Raw genomic sequence first — 17,144 nt, 5'->3', positions numbered from 1 at the left:
AGTATTGGCCCCCTCAGCCTAATACTTGGTAGCACAACCTTTAGAGAAAACAACTGCGAACAACCGCTTCCGGTAACCATCAATGAGTTTCTTACAATGCTCTGCTGGAATTTTAGACCATTCTTCTTTGCCAATTGCTTGCAGTCCCTGAGATTTGAAGGGTGCCTTCTTCAAGCTGACATTGTGAGATCTCTCCACAGGTGTTCTATGGGATTCACGTCTGGACTCATTGCTGGCCACTTTAGAAGTCTCCAGTGCTTTCTCTCAAACCATTTTCTAGTGCTTTTTGAAGTGTGTTTTGGGTCATTGTCCTGCTGGAAGACCCCTGACCTCTAAGGAAGACCCAGTTTTCTCACACTGGGCCCTACATTATGGTGCAAAATGTGTTGGTAGTCTTCAGACTTCATAATGCTATGCACAGTCAAGCAGTCCAGTGCCAGAGGAAGCAAAGCAACCCCAAAACATCAGGGAACCTCTGCCATGTTTGACTGTAGGGGCCGTGTTCTTTTCTTTGAAGGACTCTTTTTTTGTCCCTGTAAACTCTATGTTGATGCCTTTTCCCAAAAAGCTCTACTTTTGTCTCATCTGACCAGAGAACAAAAAGTTTTTGGCTTTCTCAGGTAAGTTTTGGCAAACTCCAGCCTGGCTTTTTTATGTCTCTGGGTCAGAAGTGGGGTCTTCCTGGGTATCCTACCATAGAGTTCCTTTTCATTCAGACAGCGGCGGATAGTACGGGGTGACACTGTTGTACCCTCGGACTGCAGGGCAGCTAGAACTTGTTTGGATGTTAGTCGAGGTTCTTTAGCCACCATCCGCACAATCTTTCGTTGAAATCTCTCGTCAATTTTTCTTTTCCGTCCACATCTAGGGAGGTTAGCCACAGTGCCATGGGCTTTACACTTCTTGATGACACTGCGCACGGTAGACACAGGAACATTAAGGTCTTCGGAGATGGATTTGTAGCCTTGAGATTGCTCATGCTTCCTCACAATTTTGCCCTCAAGTCCTCAGACAGTTCTTTGGTCTTCTTCCTTATCTTCATGCTCAATGTGGTCACACAAGGACACAGGACAGAGATTGAGTCAACTTTAATCCATTTCAACTGGCTGCAAGTGTGATTTATGGTGGTTTTACACGGAACAATGTATCGTACGAATTTGCACGATAACGGTCGAATTGGAATGATAATCGTACGTGTAAACGCATGAACGATCAAGCGACGAGCGAAAAATCGTTCATTTTGATCTTTCAACAAGTTCTCAAATCGTCGTTGATCGTTCGCAAAAAATTCGCAGATCGTTCAGTGTAAACAGTCTTTCAACGATTTCCCCTGTGTGAGATAGGCTTAAGCGATCGCAAAACGAATATTCCGTACGATGTATCGTTCCGTCTAAACGCCGATCGTTATAAAAAAAAAAATTGTTCATTCAATATCGTTAATCATGCGATTGGGCGAATTATCTCTCCGTATAAAACCACCATTAGTTAATGCCACCACCTGTTATGTGCCACAGGTAAGTAACAGTTGCTGTTAATTACACAAATTAGAGAAGGATCACATGATTTTTCTAAGGGTGCCAATACTTTTGTCCACCACCTTTTTATGTTTGGTGTGGAATTACATCCAATTTGGCTTTTTGACAATTATTTTTTGTGGTTTTCCATCGAAGACAAATTAAACGAAGAGATTAATACCAAAGCATTTGTGATTGCAATAATTTGCTGGAAGAAATTGATTATTATCTGACAGAATTGCAGGCGTGCCAATACTTTTGGCCAGCACTGTAGATAGACAGATAGATAGGTAGATAAATAGAAAGAACCATCTAATACAGCCTTTCGTCCCATGTCCCATTAATGTTACCCATTTTCCAGCACCTGTATACATATATATATTTTTCAGTTAGTCACAAAGAGCGTCTTCCACTGTGGAGGACCCAGCACGTCCATGCATTACACAGGAAGCCCACTAATTTCTTTAAGACCTGTGTAATGCCTTACTCCCCCTGTGGTGGCGCTGTGAGGAAGGAGGTCACGCCCGGATACAATGTTACCCACTTCTCTTCCTTTCTAGAGAACTCCTCCTATAATACCCCAGAGTAATTGTTTCATTGCTGTTTCATAGGAGCTGCTGTGACCCTTGTTCGTGGTTAAATCTTCCTTGGAAACTGCTGCGTGTTGCTATTTTTGCCTCCTCTGACCGTCCTCCAATCACATCGGATACTGCTGGGATACTGTGGGGATACGTATCTCAGCTCCGGGCCATTACTTAGCATTAGAAATTAACTTTCCATAAGCGACGTGGCGGCATCCTACAGAATAATGGGATCTGGTGCAGATCCGCTGCCCTGGAGACATGTGACCTACTTTCTGGTGTCTTGTGTTTCCTGCATGCCGGAGTATATAACACAGGGCTTCTAGTCTGGTCATGTATACTGTGCCAGGACACGGGCTGTATCACAGGTGCAGAGGAACAGGAGCAGGGGAGTCACTGCCATTAGGACATGCACTAGGAATAGATGTAATGTAAGGTTTACGCCAGGAGCTGATACTTCTATATAGTATCACATAGCCGCCATGTATAATAAATCCGCAGCCGTTGTCACTACAATGTGTACAATGTTACCACTGTACTATAGGGCAAGGCCATGTGCATCATAGGGGACTACCACAGCTTATGGGGGCAGTGCCATGTGCATCATAGGGGACCACCACAGCTTATGGGGGCAGTGCCATGTGTATCATAGGGAACCAGAGCTAATGGGGGCAGTGCTGTGTGTATAATAGGGGACCAGAGCTGATGGGGGGCAGTGCCATGTGTATCATAGGGGACCAGAGCTGATGGGGCAGTGCCATGTGTATCATAGGGGACCAGAGCTGATAGGGGCAAAGTGAGAGGGGCCATGTGTTTTATAGGATAACCAGAGCTGATGGGGGCAGTGCCAGGTTGGCTATGTGTATCATAGGGGACAAGAGCTAATGGGGGCAGTGCCAGGTTGGCTATGTGTATCATAGGAGACAAGAGCTGATGGGGGCAGTGCCAGGACAGCCATATGCAATAATCCGATTGATGCCTCCCCCTCTTATGGTGTGTGCCGTATAGTCTTGAAGTAAGATGTCAAATAATATTACTATGTATTATAATGCACAAATAATAACGTCATATGGGGCCTACATAATAGCATTATACAGGGCCCAAAAAATACCGCTATACAATGCACAAATAACACCGTCATACATTATAAAGAGCCCATATAATACAATCACACAGTGCTGAAATATTATAGTAATATATTGTTTACATGCCTAAGTGCTGTAGTACTACTACCATACAGCATTCAAATAATACTACCATACAGCGTCCAAATAATACTACCATACAGTGTCCAAATAACACCCAGTGAATAAAGCAGTCAGGAATGTGGTGTTATCCTGTGCTGGCAGTGTTTACATAGGTATGGGTAATTGCTGGACTGGGTAACTTGTTGGAGTAGGATACTTAATGGACTGTGGTACTTGTTGGATTAGGTTACTTGTTGGATTGGGGTACTTCTTGGATTGGGGGTACTTCATGGATTGGGGGTACTTCATGGATTGGGGGTACTTCATGGATTAGGTTATTTTTTTGATTGGGGTACTTATTGGATTGGGATACTTGTTGAATTCGTGTTTTTGCTTGACTTGGATTCAGGTACTTGTTGGATTGGGGTAGTCATTGGATTGGGTACTCGTTGGATCGGGGTACGTGTTAAATTTGGGTACTTGTTGGACTGGGATACTTGTTGAATTGGAGGTACTTGTTGGATTTGGGTACATGTTGGATTCAGGTACTTGGTGGACTGGGCTACATGTTGGACTAGGGTTGGCAGATCTGGATGCCCGAGAACCCTTTCCTTTAACTATGCCAGGTGGTTCTTTCTTCATGCTGGTACACACCGCACATCTCTCAGGGTACTTGTTGGACTGGGGTACTAGTTGGATCGGGGGACTTGTTGGATAGGGGTACTTGTTGAATTGAAGAACTTGTTGGACTGAGGTACTTGTTGGATTGAAGTACTTGTTGGACTGGGATACTTGTTGGATTCAGGTACTTGGTGGACTGGGCTACATGTTGGACTGGGGTTGGCAGATCTGGATGCCCGGGAACCCTTTTCTTTAACTATGCCAGGTGATTCTTCCTACATGCTGGTACACGCCGCACATCCCTCAGGCCGGCCCTGTTTGTAGATTATAGTTTTGTAACACATAATCCCCGTCCTCAGAGATTTCCTGTAAGGAGACGATCCCCAGATCACAGGACTCCCAGCTTCCAGCGTGTCTTATTATATCCTGAGCTCCTCTCAGCCCATTACATAAGAGCTCATGCCAGAAATAGACGGAAGCTTTATGCTGGCTCTTTCATCAGCTCGGACTGTGTTCACACGTATTATCCGGTTACACATCAGAGGCTGCCACTACTCCCTGGAGCCATCCTCAGCGCTGCACCCCCGCCATCTCCAGGCTGCAGTCACATAGTCCTAGAGTCCAGAGGTCGCTGACTATTTGCCAAGTTGCTTTATTTGATGCACTGCAGGAATACAGAGTTGGTTTCGATTATGTACATAACTATATACATTGTGCACACGAAAGTCACAACAATGGACTATACGGTGAAAATCAGGCAGCAGACCTGTCAGAAGGTTCCTGGTGCGAAACACAGTCTGGTGACAAGTGGAAAATACCATCTGATTCCCTTGTCATCTCCGCTCCTCAGGTGTGAATTGTACCTCAAGTCACGCAATGTCACACTTACACTGGATGACTGCTCAATTCCCATGGCCATGGCCATCTCCAGTCATAGGTCTAATTCAGATTCAGTATCCAATTCATATACCGGACTCGGGAACCCAACAAGTGTAAGCCAGACAGTAAGTGGCAATGCATGGAGGAACCCTGCTTACTGTACAGGAGCAGGGACTCCTATCAAAAGACAGAGGTCCCTGCTCCTCAGTGTAGTTTTTGCAGAGCCCCTTGCTAGGACACTTAGGAAACTATAAGCAGGAGGCATTCCCTGCTTGGTCAATCTCTAATCTCTGTACAGCACTGTGGAATACATTGACTTCCAGTAGGACCATAGACTCCATAAAGTGATGAAACTGTTCTGCAGGATTATCGGCCCACGTGAACAGGATCATTCTTGTAGATGCTTCACATTAGATTGAGGTCCTGCCATACACAGAGATCTCGATTTATGTGACCAGCCATGTTTCTCCACAGGGATCTGGATCCATCGGATTGACCATGTTTCTCTACAGAGATCTGGACCCATCTAACTGGCCATGTTTCTTCAAAATCTGGATTCATTTGACCGGCCATGTGTCTTCTTAGAGACCTGGATCCATCTGACCGGCTATGTTTCTCCATAGAGATCTGGATTCATCCAACTGGCCATGTGTCTTCATAGATACCTGGATCCATCTGACCAGCCATGTTTCTTCAGAGATCTGGATCCATCTGACCGGCCATGTTTCTCCACCGAGATCTGAATCCATAGGACCGGTCAAGTTTCTTAACAGAGATCTGGATACATTTGGCTGGCCATGTTTCTTCACAGAGATCTGGATCCATCTAACCGGCTACGTTTCTCATAGACAACTGGATGCATCTGACCGGTCATGTTTCTCCACAGAGATCAGTATTAACCTGACCGGCTATGTTTTCCTCACAGAGATCTGGATCCATCAGACCGACCATGTTTCTCCTCAGAGATCTGGATCCATCTGACCGGCCATGTATCCTCACAGAGATCTGGGTCCATCTGACCGGCCATGTTTCCTCACAGAGATGTGGATCCATCTGACCGGCCATGTTTCCTCACAGAGATCTGGGTCCATCTGACTGGCCATGTTTCCTCAAAGAGATGTGGATCCATCTGACCGGCCATGTTTCTCCTCAGAGATCTGGATCCATCTTACCGGCCATGTTTCCTCACAGAGATCTGGATCCATCTGACCGGCCATGTTTCCTCACAGAGATCTGGATCCATTTGGCCGGCCATGTTTCCTTACAGAGATCTGGATCCATCTGACCGGCCATGTTTCCTCACAGAGATGTGGATCCATCTTACCGGCCATGTTTCCTCACAGAGATGTGGATCCATCTGACCAGCCATGTTTCCTCAAAGAGATCTGGATCCATCTGACTGGCCATGTTTCCTCACAGAGATGTGGATCCATCTGACCGGCCATGTTTCCTCACAGAGATGTGGATCCATCTGACCGGCCATGTTTCCTCACAGAGATGTGGATCTATCTGACCGGCCGTGTTTCCTCTCAGAAATCTGGGTCCATCTGACCGGCCATGTTTCCTCACAAAGATGTGGATCCATCTGACCGGCCATGTTTCCTCACAGAGATCTGGATCTATCTGACCGGCCGTGTTTCCTCACAAAGATGTGGATCCATCTGACCGGCCGTGTTTCCTCACAGAGATGTGGATCCATCTGACCGGCCGTGTTTCCTCACAGAGATGTGGATCTATCTGACCGGCCGGGTTTCCTCACAGAGATGTGGATCCATCTGACCGGCCGTGTTTCCTCACAGAGATGTGGATCCATCTGACCGGCCGTGTTTCCTCACAGAAATGTGGATCCATCAGACCGGCCATGTTTCTATACATCCTTTACATATTTACTGGCGGTGCCCGCTTGGTAGGAAGGCTTCTCTCCTGCGGTGCTGCTGGGAGTTGTAGTCCATGACTATATACATTGCACAAGCCTCAGCTTTTATTCCTTATACAAACAATAAAGTCATAAAAGTGACTCGTGTCTGCTGGTTTGCGCAATACGCGGCGGTAGTGCCAGGCTGGCAGAGCTCCGCTACTCCCACATGCAGCAGAGCCGACCTGCCCGCAGCCATCAGGTAACTGACGGTTTGAAATACGTGCCCGACCCTCACGTCCGCCTCATGTGGGCGGCAGAGCAAACACGGCGCACGCCCACTCAGAGCTACGCACTCTACGCAACTCTCCACCTGTACACTACGCTCTTTGCGTAAGGACCTCCACACCCCGGGCAGCGCGTGCGCGGATTGCGTAACGGCCCGGAGACAGGTGAATGCATAGTCCGCTCCCGACACACTGGGTCTTCAGTCGTGTGATAAATTGACGGCCCGGTGGCCCCGCCGCTCACACAGAACCTCACGGAGCGGAGAGGCATCCTCTAGTAGCGATACGTTCCCACAGATACTGTTACGCTATTTACGTACCTGGCCGATCCCAGGTTACGTAGAATCCGCAAGGCACAGACCCCGCCCTCATTCGTTACTCGGCTCCGCCCCCTGCCAGGGCTGGCCCACACGAATGTAAACCTGGCCCCAGGAAGATGGCGGCTGCGGCGGGGAGTCGGAGCTCGTCGTCCGGATTCAGCGCAGCCGCGGGCGGCGTTGCAGCCCCCGGCAGTCCGGAGACGGGGCAGCTGCAAGTCGGTGAAGCGGAAACCGGGGCTGGGGAGTCCAGGGCGGCGGACTGGAGGCGCAAGCATCTGCGCAAAGTGCGGAGTGTGGACTTAGATAAGCTGGCGGGCAGAGAGCCGGAGCCGCAGCACGGAGCCGGGGGCAGCGGGGAGCCGGAGCCCGGGACTGTCCCCCCCGGAGCAGGGAGCAGCGAGGCCGACGAGACCGGGAGTCACAGCAGCAGCAGCGCCGGGTACGTGGGGCCGGGGGGGAGAGAGAGAGACCACCTGCCGAGGAACTACAATACCCAGCATGCCCGAGGGCAGCAGCCGCGCGCACTCACCTCAGCCCGGGCCGCAGCACCGGAAAAGAGTCCGACAACTACTCCGCCAAGGATTCTACCTCCCTGCTGGCTGTCAATGAATGGAGGCGCCTCAGCCTGCTGGCACACTGCAGCGAAGCCTCAGCTCTGTATGTCAGCTGTATACAGGAGATACAGGGTATACAGGGGATACAGTGGGTGCTGGAGGACTGCAGGCTGCTGATACACTGAAGCGAAAGCTCAGCTGTCCTATAGTGTGATCAGTATGTGTGTGGATATACAGTCTGTATACAGGAGGTGGTGGATATACTGTCTGTATACAGGAGGTGGTGGATATACTGTCTGTATACAGGAGGTGGTGGATATACTGTCTGTATACAGGAGGTGGTGGATATACTGTCTGTATACAGGAGGTGGTGGATATACTGTCTGTATACAGGAGGTGGTGGTGGATATACTGTCTGTATACAGGAGGTGGTGGTGGATATACTGTCTGTATACAGGAGGTGGTGGTGGATATACTGTCTGTATACAGGAGGTGGTGGTGGATATACTGTCTGTATACAGGAGGTGGTGGATATACTGTCTGTATACAGGAGGTGGTGGATATACTGTCTGTATACAGGAGGTGGATGTGGTGGTGGATATACTGTCTGTATACAGGAGGTGGTGGATATACTGTCTGTATACAGGAGGTGGTGGATATACTGTCTGTATACAGGAGGTGGTGGTGGATATACTGTCTGTATACAGGAGGTGGTGGTGGATATACTGTCTGTATACAGGAGGTGGTGGTGGATATACTGTCTGTATACAGGAGGTGGTGGTGGATATACTGTCTGTATACAGGAGGTGGTGGTGGATATACTGTCTGTATACAGGAGGTGGTGGTGGATATACTGTCTGTATACAGGAGGTGGTGGTGGATATACTGTCTGTATACAGGAGGTGGTGGTGGATATACTGTCTGTATACAGGAGGTGGTGGTGGATATACTGTCTGTATACAGGAGGTGGTGGTGGATATACTGTCTGTATACAGGAGGTGGTGGTGGATATACTGTCTGTATACAGGAGGTGGTGGTGGATATACTGTCTGTATACAGGAGGTGGTGGTGGATATACTGTCTGTATACAGGAGGTGGTGGTGGATATACTGTCTGTATACAGGAGGTGGTGGTGGATATACTGTCTGTATACAGGAGGTGGATGTGTCCAGGTGCTGTACATGGTATATATAGTAGGATTAGTATAGAAGCTGTATACAGGAGATGTGTGTAGGTGTGGACAGTGTATATAAAATTAGCTCCATATAGCACATAGATGTATCCAGGTATATAGTGCTGTATATAGTTGGATCAGTATCCAGGTACTGTGTATAGTGTGATCAGTATACAGCAGATAATGTCTCTAGGTGCTGTATATGGTGTATATAATATAACCTGTATACAGTAGGTGTCTCTGGGTGCTGTATATAGTGTATATAATATAACCTGTATACAGTAGGTGTCTCTGGGTGCTGTATATAGTGTATATAATATAACCTGTATACAGTAGGTGTCTCTGGGTGCTGTATATAGTGTATATAATATAACCTGTATACAGTAGGTGTCTCTGGGTGCAGTATATAGTGTATATAATATAACCTGTATACAGTAGGTGTCTCTGGGTGCAGTATATAGTGTATATAATATAACCTGTATACAGTAGGTGTCTCTGGGTGCAGTATATAGTGTATATAATATAACCTGTATACAGTAGGTGTCTCTGGGTGCTGTATATAGTGTATATAATATAACCTGTATACAGTAGGTGTCTCTGGGTGCTGTATATAGTGTATATAATATAACCTGTATACAGTAGGTGTCTCTGGGTGCAGTATATAGTGTATATAATATAACCTGTATACAGTAGGTGTCTCTGGGTGCTGTATATAGTGTATATAATATAACCTGTATACAGTAGGTGTCTCTGGGTGCAGTATATAGTGTATATAATATAACCTGTATACAGTAGGTGTCTCTGGGTGCAGTATATAGTGTATATAATATAACCTGTATACAGTAGGTGTCTCTGGGTGCAGTATATAGTGTATATAATATAACCTGTATACAGTAGGTGTCTCTGGGTGCAGTATATAGTGTATATAATATAACCTGTATACAGTAGATGTCTCTGTGTGCAGTATATAGTGTATATAATATAACCTGTATACAGTAGGTGTCTCTGGGTGCAGTATATAGTGTAACCTGTATACAGTAGGTGTGTCTGGGTGCAGTATATAGTGTATATAATATAACCTGTATACAGTAGATGTCTGTGTGCAGTATATAGTGTATATAATATAACCTGTATACAGTAGATGTCTCTGTGTGCAGTATATAGTGTATATAATATAACCTGTATACAGTAGATGTCTCTAGGTGCAGTATATAGTGTAACCTGTATACAGTAGGTGTCTCTGGGTGCAGTATATAGTGTATATAATATAACCTGTATACAGTAGATGTCTCTGTGTGCAGTATATAGTGTATATAATTTAACCTGTATACAGTAGATGTCTCTGGGTGCAGTATATAGTGTATATAACATAACCTGTAGGATTAGTATATAGTATAAATATAATCCCTAGATAGGTGTCTCCAGGAGCAGTATATGGTGTGTTTTCCTTTATGCTCTGGGGGTCAGTGGTTGTCAGACATGATGGGAGTTGTAGTTTTGTGACGGCTGGAGAGCCACATGTTGGGGCATATAAAATAATCTGGGTGGTCTATAGGTGCTGTAATGCGGGGACAACTGCTGCTGCGGGGCTGTCACTCTCCTGTCTGCTGCAGGCAGCGTGCATTGACATGGGGGTCGCACCTGGGCACAGCAGTTTATGGCCGATCCCACATGGTGGCCGTTGCTCTGTGTGGGTCATTGGCAGCTTGGATTGTGTTGGTCTCCTGTCAGCAGCCGCGCTCTCCTCCTGGATTCTGTATTCATTAATTATGTAAATGGAGGCCGGTCCCTGGGAGGACAGATGCTACCGCTGGCAGGCCGGGCACAGATGTACGCTGGCATTTCACTGCCCACTGTCTGAGGCTTGAATTAATTCCTTTGTTTTGCTTCCTGCGGGGTCCAGGTTGTGGCATAGAGCTGGGACGGAAGGAGTTAATGGAGGAAAAAACTTTTTTTTGTTATCTGCTTATGTGGGACTGTGCTGAGCAGACAGCAGGGTCATAGCGGTCTCTTCCTGTCAGCTGCCCGGGTGTCTTGTCCCTGTAGCACAATGCCCCTGACTCTGGGGCGCTCTCCTTGAGACCTTACCTGCGTCTGGGGCTGTACTGAGGTAAGAGGCCGTATGTGGAGGTCAGGAATACCCCCGTGCAATGCTAAATAATGCTGCCATACAGCGCACATGGTTTCTGCATGTTAGAAGCTAAACAATGCTGCCATACAGCGCACATGGTGTCTGCATGTAAGAGGCTAAATAATGCTGCTAAATAGTGCATATAGTGTCTGCATGTAAGAAGCTAAATAATACTGCTATACAGCGTCATATAGTGTCTGCCTGTAAGAAGGTAAATAATGCTGCTATACAGCGCCATATAGTGTCTGCCTGTAAGAAACTAAATAATACTGCTATACAGCGCCATATAGTGTCTGCCTGTAAGAAGGTAATTAATGCTGCTATACAGCGCCATATAGTGTCTGCCTATAAGAAACTAAATAATACTGCTATACAGCGCCATATAGTGTCTGCCTGTAAGAAGGTAAATAATGCTGCTATACAGCGCCATATAGTGTCTGCATGTAAGAAGCTAAATAATGCTGCTATACAGCGCCATATAGTGTCTGCCTGTAAGAAACTAAATAATGCTGCTATACAGCGCCATATAGTGTCTGCCTGTAAGAAGCTAAATAATGCTGCTATACAGCGCCATATAGTGTCTGCATGTAAGAAGGTAAATAATGCTGCTATACAGCGCCATATAGGGCAGTGTAGTGTCTGCATGGAAGAGGTCAATGTTTCGGCCCTAAATAATGCTGCCATACAGTGCACATAGATAGTGTCTGCATGAAAGTGGTCAGCATGGTGATGCTAAATAATGCTGTTATACACTGCCATATAGTGTCTGCAAGTAAGAGGTCAATGTTGCAGCGCTAAATAATGCTGTCATGCAGTGCACATAGTGCAGTGTAGTGTATGCATGCGGTCAACATGGTGATAAATAATGCTGCTATAAAGTGCACATAGTGTATGCATGAGGCCAACATGGCGATGCTAAATATTGCTGCAGTAAAGTGTCTGCATGTGAGCTGCTTGCAGAGGTCACTGTGGAAATACTGACATACAGTGCCATATAGTGTCTGCAGGCGTATAAAATTCTAGCATGCATCCATACAGTGCCACATAATCCTGCCATACCACGCACATAAGGCTGTATAGTGTGACTGTGTGTGTGTGTGTGTGTGTGTGTGTGTGTGTGTATAGGAGGCTGTGTGTGTGTGTGTGTGTGTATGTATGTATGTATGAGGCTATGGCGGTGTGTGTGTGTGTGTGTGTATGTCAGTGTGTAAATGAACAGGATATGGCTGGGCCTGGACTAGGACGTATGGGAATTAGAGGATTTAGAGCTCCCCACCCCGGCACCTCCTGCTGTAACATGAGCCGCTCCTGCCGACTACACTGGAGTCTGGTTACATTTCTCTTGTCCTATGTGCAGGTCTGTAGCAGCACACTGTCAGGCATGCTGGGATTTGTAGTGTATACAGTGGTGGCTGCAGTAGGTATATTACACCGGCACCTGTTACTTAATACCGCATAGCCGCACATTGCTCTGAGGTGTGTATGTTGCTATACTACCCTAAACACAGCGTCCCCATGGCCTAGGGCTGAACTCACACTCTTGGTTTCCATGTAACGTGCGTGTGTGCGTGTGTGTGTATAATATATATATATGTGTTCTGTATACTTGGTACAGATACCATGCAGCACTATCCTGACACTGACTGGCTGTACACATTACACTAGTCACCAGGTCAGCTATATGTGACTAGCTATACTTGTTTGGGGGAGTGATGGTACTGTGGTAGTAGTAGTTAGTTTGGGGGGGAGTTGCAGTAGTTTGAGCATAGTGGAGGTTGTAGTTGTTGGAGAATTGTGGTGGTAGGTTGAATGGTGTGTGAGTAGGGTGAGGATAGTAGTATCATGTTTGGGGGGGGGTGACGGTAGTAGGGATTTGTATGGAGGGGTGCTGGTGGTAGTACGTAGTGGTAATTTGTGGGGCATATAGTGGTATTTTTTTGGGGGTGGGGGGTGGACGTGTGAATAAGCCCATAAGTCGGACTTGGATCATGCAGCGATGGATCATCTATAGCACATTGCCCTGACCCAAGGCTTTCCACTACAAATCCCATCATGCCCTGAAAGCAGATTATGTAATCCTCACTGGAGGTGAGTGTCTATAAGCTTCCTGCAGTATACAGGTTATACAGCTCCTTCTGCCTGGTGTATTAGGCGGCACGCGAGGTGACAGGGCTCCATCTCTAAGTGCTGTGACTGCCCCTTTAAGTGCTCCTTCAGATATGGGGGGGGGGCTGAACCTGATACAGATGCAGGAAGTCGCCCTCGGCTCTCGCCCCATTCTGCAGTAGCCAAGGAAATTGCCAGATCGGCGTTCTCCGCAATCCTCCAAATAACCCGGGACGGAAATAACGTCGGCCATTAATGGGATGAGCCGGAAAGTGAACCGCAAATAGCGGCATCATTGTGGGAGAAGGTCCTAAGGCCCCGGCTATTTATAGTGGGCTGTGGCCTCTCTATGTGGATATCTATATGTGTGTGAACACGGCTCATTGTATTGCTGCATCTTGTAGGTCTATTTGGTGCATTTTGGGCGTTTTCTGCATTGAGCTATTTTCCAGGATCTGCTGTATTGCGGCACAGACCTGCTGGCGTCCTCCTGGTCAGGACAGGCAACTTCTCTGTCATTGTGCGTCACTGTAGCCCCGGCCTCACCTAGCCCACCATCCTAGGCATGTGGTCGGAATCTGCAGCAATCCTGCAACAAGCTCCTCTAGGGGTAATCTAGGCTTACAACAAGATTCTGGCAGAAAGTGGCCGTGTTTTGCAGCTTTCATTAAAGGGGTTGTCCAGCGAAAATCTCTTTTATTCAAATCATCTGGTGCCAGAAAGTTATATAGATTTGTAATTTACTTCTATTAATAAAATCTCAAGTCTTCCTATACTTATCAGATGCTGTATGTCCTGCAGGAAGTGTTGTTTTATTTTCAGTCTGGCACAGTGCTCTCTGCTGACATCTCTGGCCGACACAGGAACTGTCCAGAGCAGGAGAGGTTTTCTATGGGGATTCGAAGAAAACCGAGACAGAGTTCCTGTCTCGGCCAGAGATGTCAGCAGAGAGTACCGTGTCACACTGAAAAGAAAACATTCCCTGCAGGACATACAGCAGCTGATAAGTATAGGGAGACTGGAGATTTTTTAATACAAATCTATATAACTTCCTGATATCACTTGATTTGAAAGAAAAATATTTTCGCTGGACAACCCCTTTAAAGCTAAATTTTAATGCCCCACACAACCTGGGGACCAAAGCAGCACTTTTTTTTTTTTTTTTTTTTTTTTTTTAAGCAAAGAAAGTATTTGTGCCTTTTCTAATTCTGGATAAACCCTTTAAGGTCGGATGGTGTCTCTTTGTAAGTAATTGTATTAAAGGGGTGGTTCATCAAACAAAATTTTTCTTTCAAATCAACTGGTGCCTGAAAGTGCCCGAGATTTGTTATTTACTTCTATAAAAAAAAAAATCTTATATCTTCCAGTACTTCTCAGCTACTGTATGTCCTGCAGGAAGTGGTGTATTCTTTCCATTCTGACACAGTGCTCTCTGCTGCCCCCTCTGTCCATGTCAGGAACTGTCCAGAGCAGCAGCAAATTCCCATAGAAAACCTCTCCTGCTCTTAAAGGACAACTCCCGCGGGACCCCAAAAAAAAAAAAAACACAGACACACACAGACACCATACTCACCATCTCTCCGGTGACGATCGCCACTCGATTAGCCCGCCGTCCGCCTCTCCGTCGCCGCCGTCCGCCATCCAGCGATGTCTCCGACTTCCGGGTCCAGGGGATGGAAAAGGCTGCCAGTGCGCTTGCGCACCGGCAGCCTTTTCATTGGCTGGAGCGCATCACATGGCTTCCAGCAAGCTCAGCCAATCAGGGCTGAGCAAGCTGGAAGCCATGTGATGCGCTCCAGCCAATGAAAAGGCTGCTGGTGCGCATGTGCACCAGCAGCCTTTTCATCCCCATTCACTTTGCATGAAGACGCCGAGGAGGAAGAAGACCCGGACCGCCCCTCGGCTCTGACGTCGTCGTCACCAGATGCCGCCCCGGAGAAGAGGACCGTGACGATCGTAATAGGTAATGTATACATTCCTTAACTTCCGGGGTGGGGGGTCGGGGGTCCGAAAGTGGGGGAAGGGGGCCAGGCCGGGTATTTAACCACATTACAAAGTTATATAACTTTGTAATGTGTGTTAAATGAGCAAAAAAAAATTTTTGTGGGAGTTGTCCTTTAAGACTGGAAAGAATACACCACTTCCTGCAGGACATACAGCAGCTGGAAGACTGGAGATTTTTTTTTAATAGAAGTAAATTACAAATCTGTTACTTTCTGGCACCAGTTGATTTGAAAGAAAAAAACTTTTTTTTGGTGAACAACCCCTTTAATAGTATTTTGTGCAGTAAAATGTCCTGGAAGATTAGTGAGCCCCCCCCCCCACCCGAGACGAGGATCAGGTGATATTTCGGCCCTCTCATATGTAGGGTGACTATATGTTAGGATCGGGCCTGTATTCTGTGCAGCATTAGAGGAAGTTGTAGACTCTTCCTGTCACCGCTGCTACTTGTTATCCAACATTTCACACTTTGTCTATAAATTTTGCATTTTTGGTGACTTTGTCCTGTGCTGAGCTCCCACAATGCACTGCTCTCTGGAGACGCCTCTATCCTAGATAAGCTGGGTGCAGTGTGTGGGAGGGCGGCGGGGCCCCGGCAGTGAAGGGGTTAGCAGGTTTTGGAATATGGTGCGGGGTGCCCCTCCCACCCTGATATAAATAATGTTTCTCATTGTCGGGAGCCAGCGCAGCAGAACCGGGTTACAGTCACAATCCATACATGAATAGAGCAGGAATTCAGCCTGGCCAGGGGCCGCCATCTCCTCTAATAACACGCAGCACATATGGCGCCCTGGCTGTGCTGCTTAGAAAAACGCCATAGTGTGTATGCCGTAATATATGTCTGTATCCGTCATCAGGCTATATGTTGCGGTGGGACATGTGATTTGCAGGAGGATCACATGTTGCACAGTGTTTTCCTGTGTGGTTCCTGCCCTATATCCTGATCCAGATTGGGGAGGCAGCGCTGGTGCTGCCACTACGCCCCCTGTATGTGGTGCAGGCAGCCCTGGTGCTGTCACTAGGCCCCCTGTATGTGGTGCTGGTGCTGTCCCTACGCCCCCTGTATGTGGTGCTGTTACTACGCCCCCTGTATGTGGTGCAGGCAGTGCTGGTGCTGTCACTAGCTGTCACTATGCCCCCTGTATGTGGTGCTGTCACTACGCCCCCTGTATGTGGTGCCGACAGTGCTGGTGCTGTCACTATACCCCCTGTATGTGGTGCAGGCAGCGCTGGTGCTGTCAGTAGGCTTCCTGTATGTGGTGCTGGTGCTTTCCCTACGCCCCCTGTATGTGGTGCTGTTACTACGCCCCCTGTATGTGGTGCAGGCAGTGCTGGTGCTGTCACTAGCTGTCACTATGCCCCCTGTATGTGGTGCACGTGCTGTCACTATGCCCCCTGTATGTGGTGCTGTCACTACGCCCCCTGTATGTGGCGCTGGTGCTGTCACTACGCCCCCTGTATGTGGTGCCGGCAGCGCTGGTGCTGTCACTATGCCCCCTGTATGTGGTGCTGGTGCTGTACCTACGCCCCCTGTATGTGGTGCTGGCAGTGCTGGTGCTGTCACTACGCCCCCTGTATGTGGTGCTGTCACTACGCCCCCTGTATGTGGTGCTGGTGCTGTCACTATGCCCCCTGTATGTGGTGCACGTGCTGTCACTATGCCCCCTGTATGTGGTGCACGTGCTGTCACTATGCCCCCTGTATGTGGTGCACGTGCTGTCACTATGCCCCCTGTATGTGGTGCACGTGCTGTCACTATGCCCCCTGTATGTGGTGCACGTGCTGTCACTACGCCCCCTGTATGTGGTGCTGTCACTACGCCCCCTGTATGTGGTGCTGGTGCTGTCACTACGCCCCCTGTATGTGGTGCTGGTGCTGTCACTACGCCCCCTGTATGTGGTGCTGGTGCTGTCACTATGCCCCCTGTATGTGGT

The 17,144-nt window shown here is 47.7% G+C and overlaps 2 protein-coding genes across 2 annotated transcripts in view; one reads left to right on the top strand and one right to left on the bottom strand.

Annotated features, from left to right (window-relative positions):
- The window catches only part of LOC138786767 (zinc finger protein OZF-like), a 419,299-nt gene that overhangs the window by 332,582 nt on the left and 69,573 nt on the right, over positions 1 to 17,144 (bottom strand). The gene's annotated exons all lie outside the window — the stretch shown is intronic.
- The window catches only part of MAP3K1 (mitogen-activated protein kinase kinase kinase 1), a 49,915-nt gene continuing 39,876 nt past the window's right edge, over positions 7,106 to 17,144 (top strand). The window contains exon 1 of the mRNA XM_069963331.1: positions 7,106 to 7,683. Within this exon, the coding sequence (XP_069819432.1) occupies positions 7,361 to 7,683 (323 nt within the window). The 5' untranslated portion in view covers positions 7,106 to 7,360. The remainder of the gene's footprint in view (positions 7,684 to 17,144) is intronic.

Source organism: Dendropsophus ebraccatus, chromosome 3 (assembly GCF_027789765.1).
Source record: "Dendropsophus ebraccatus isolate aDenEbr1 chromosome 3, aDenEbr1.pat, whole genome shotgun sequence".
Classification (NCBI taxonomy): Eukaryota; Metazoa; Chordata; class Amphibia; order Anura; family Hylidae; genus Dendropsophus; species Dendropsophus ebraccatus.
Note: the sequence above shows the minus strand (reverse complement) of the source record. Positions and strands in the feature narration are given on the sequence as shown.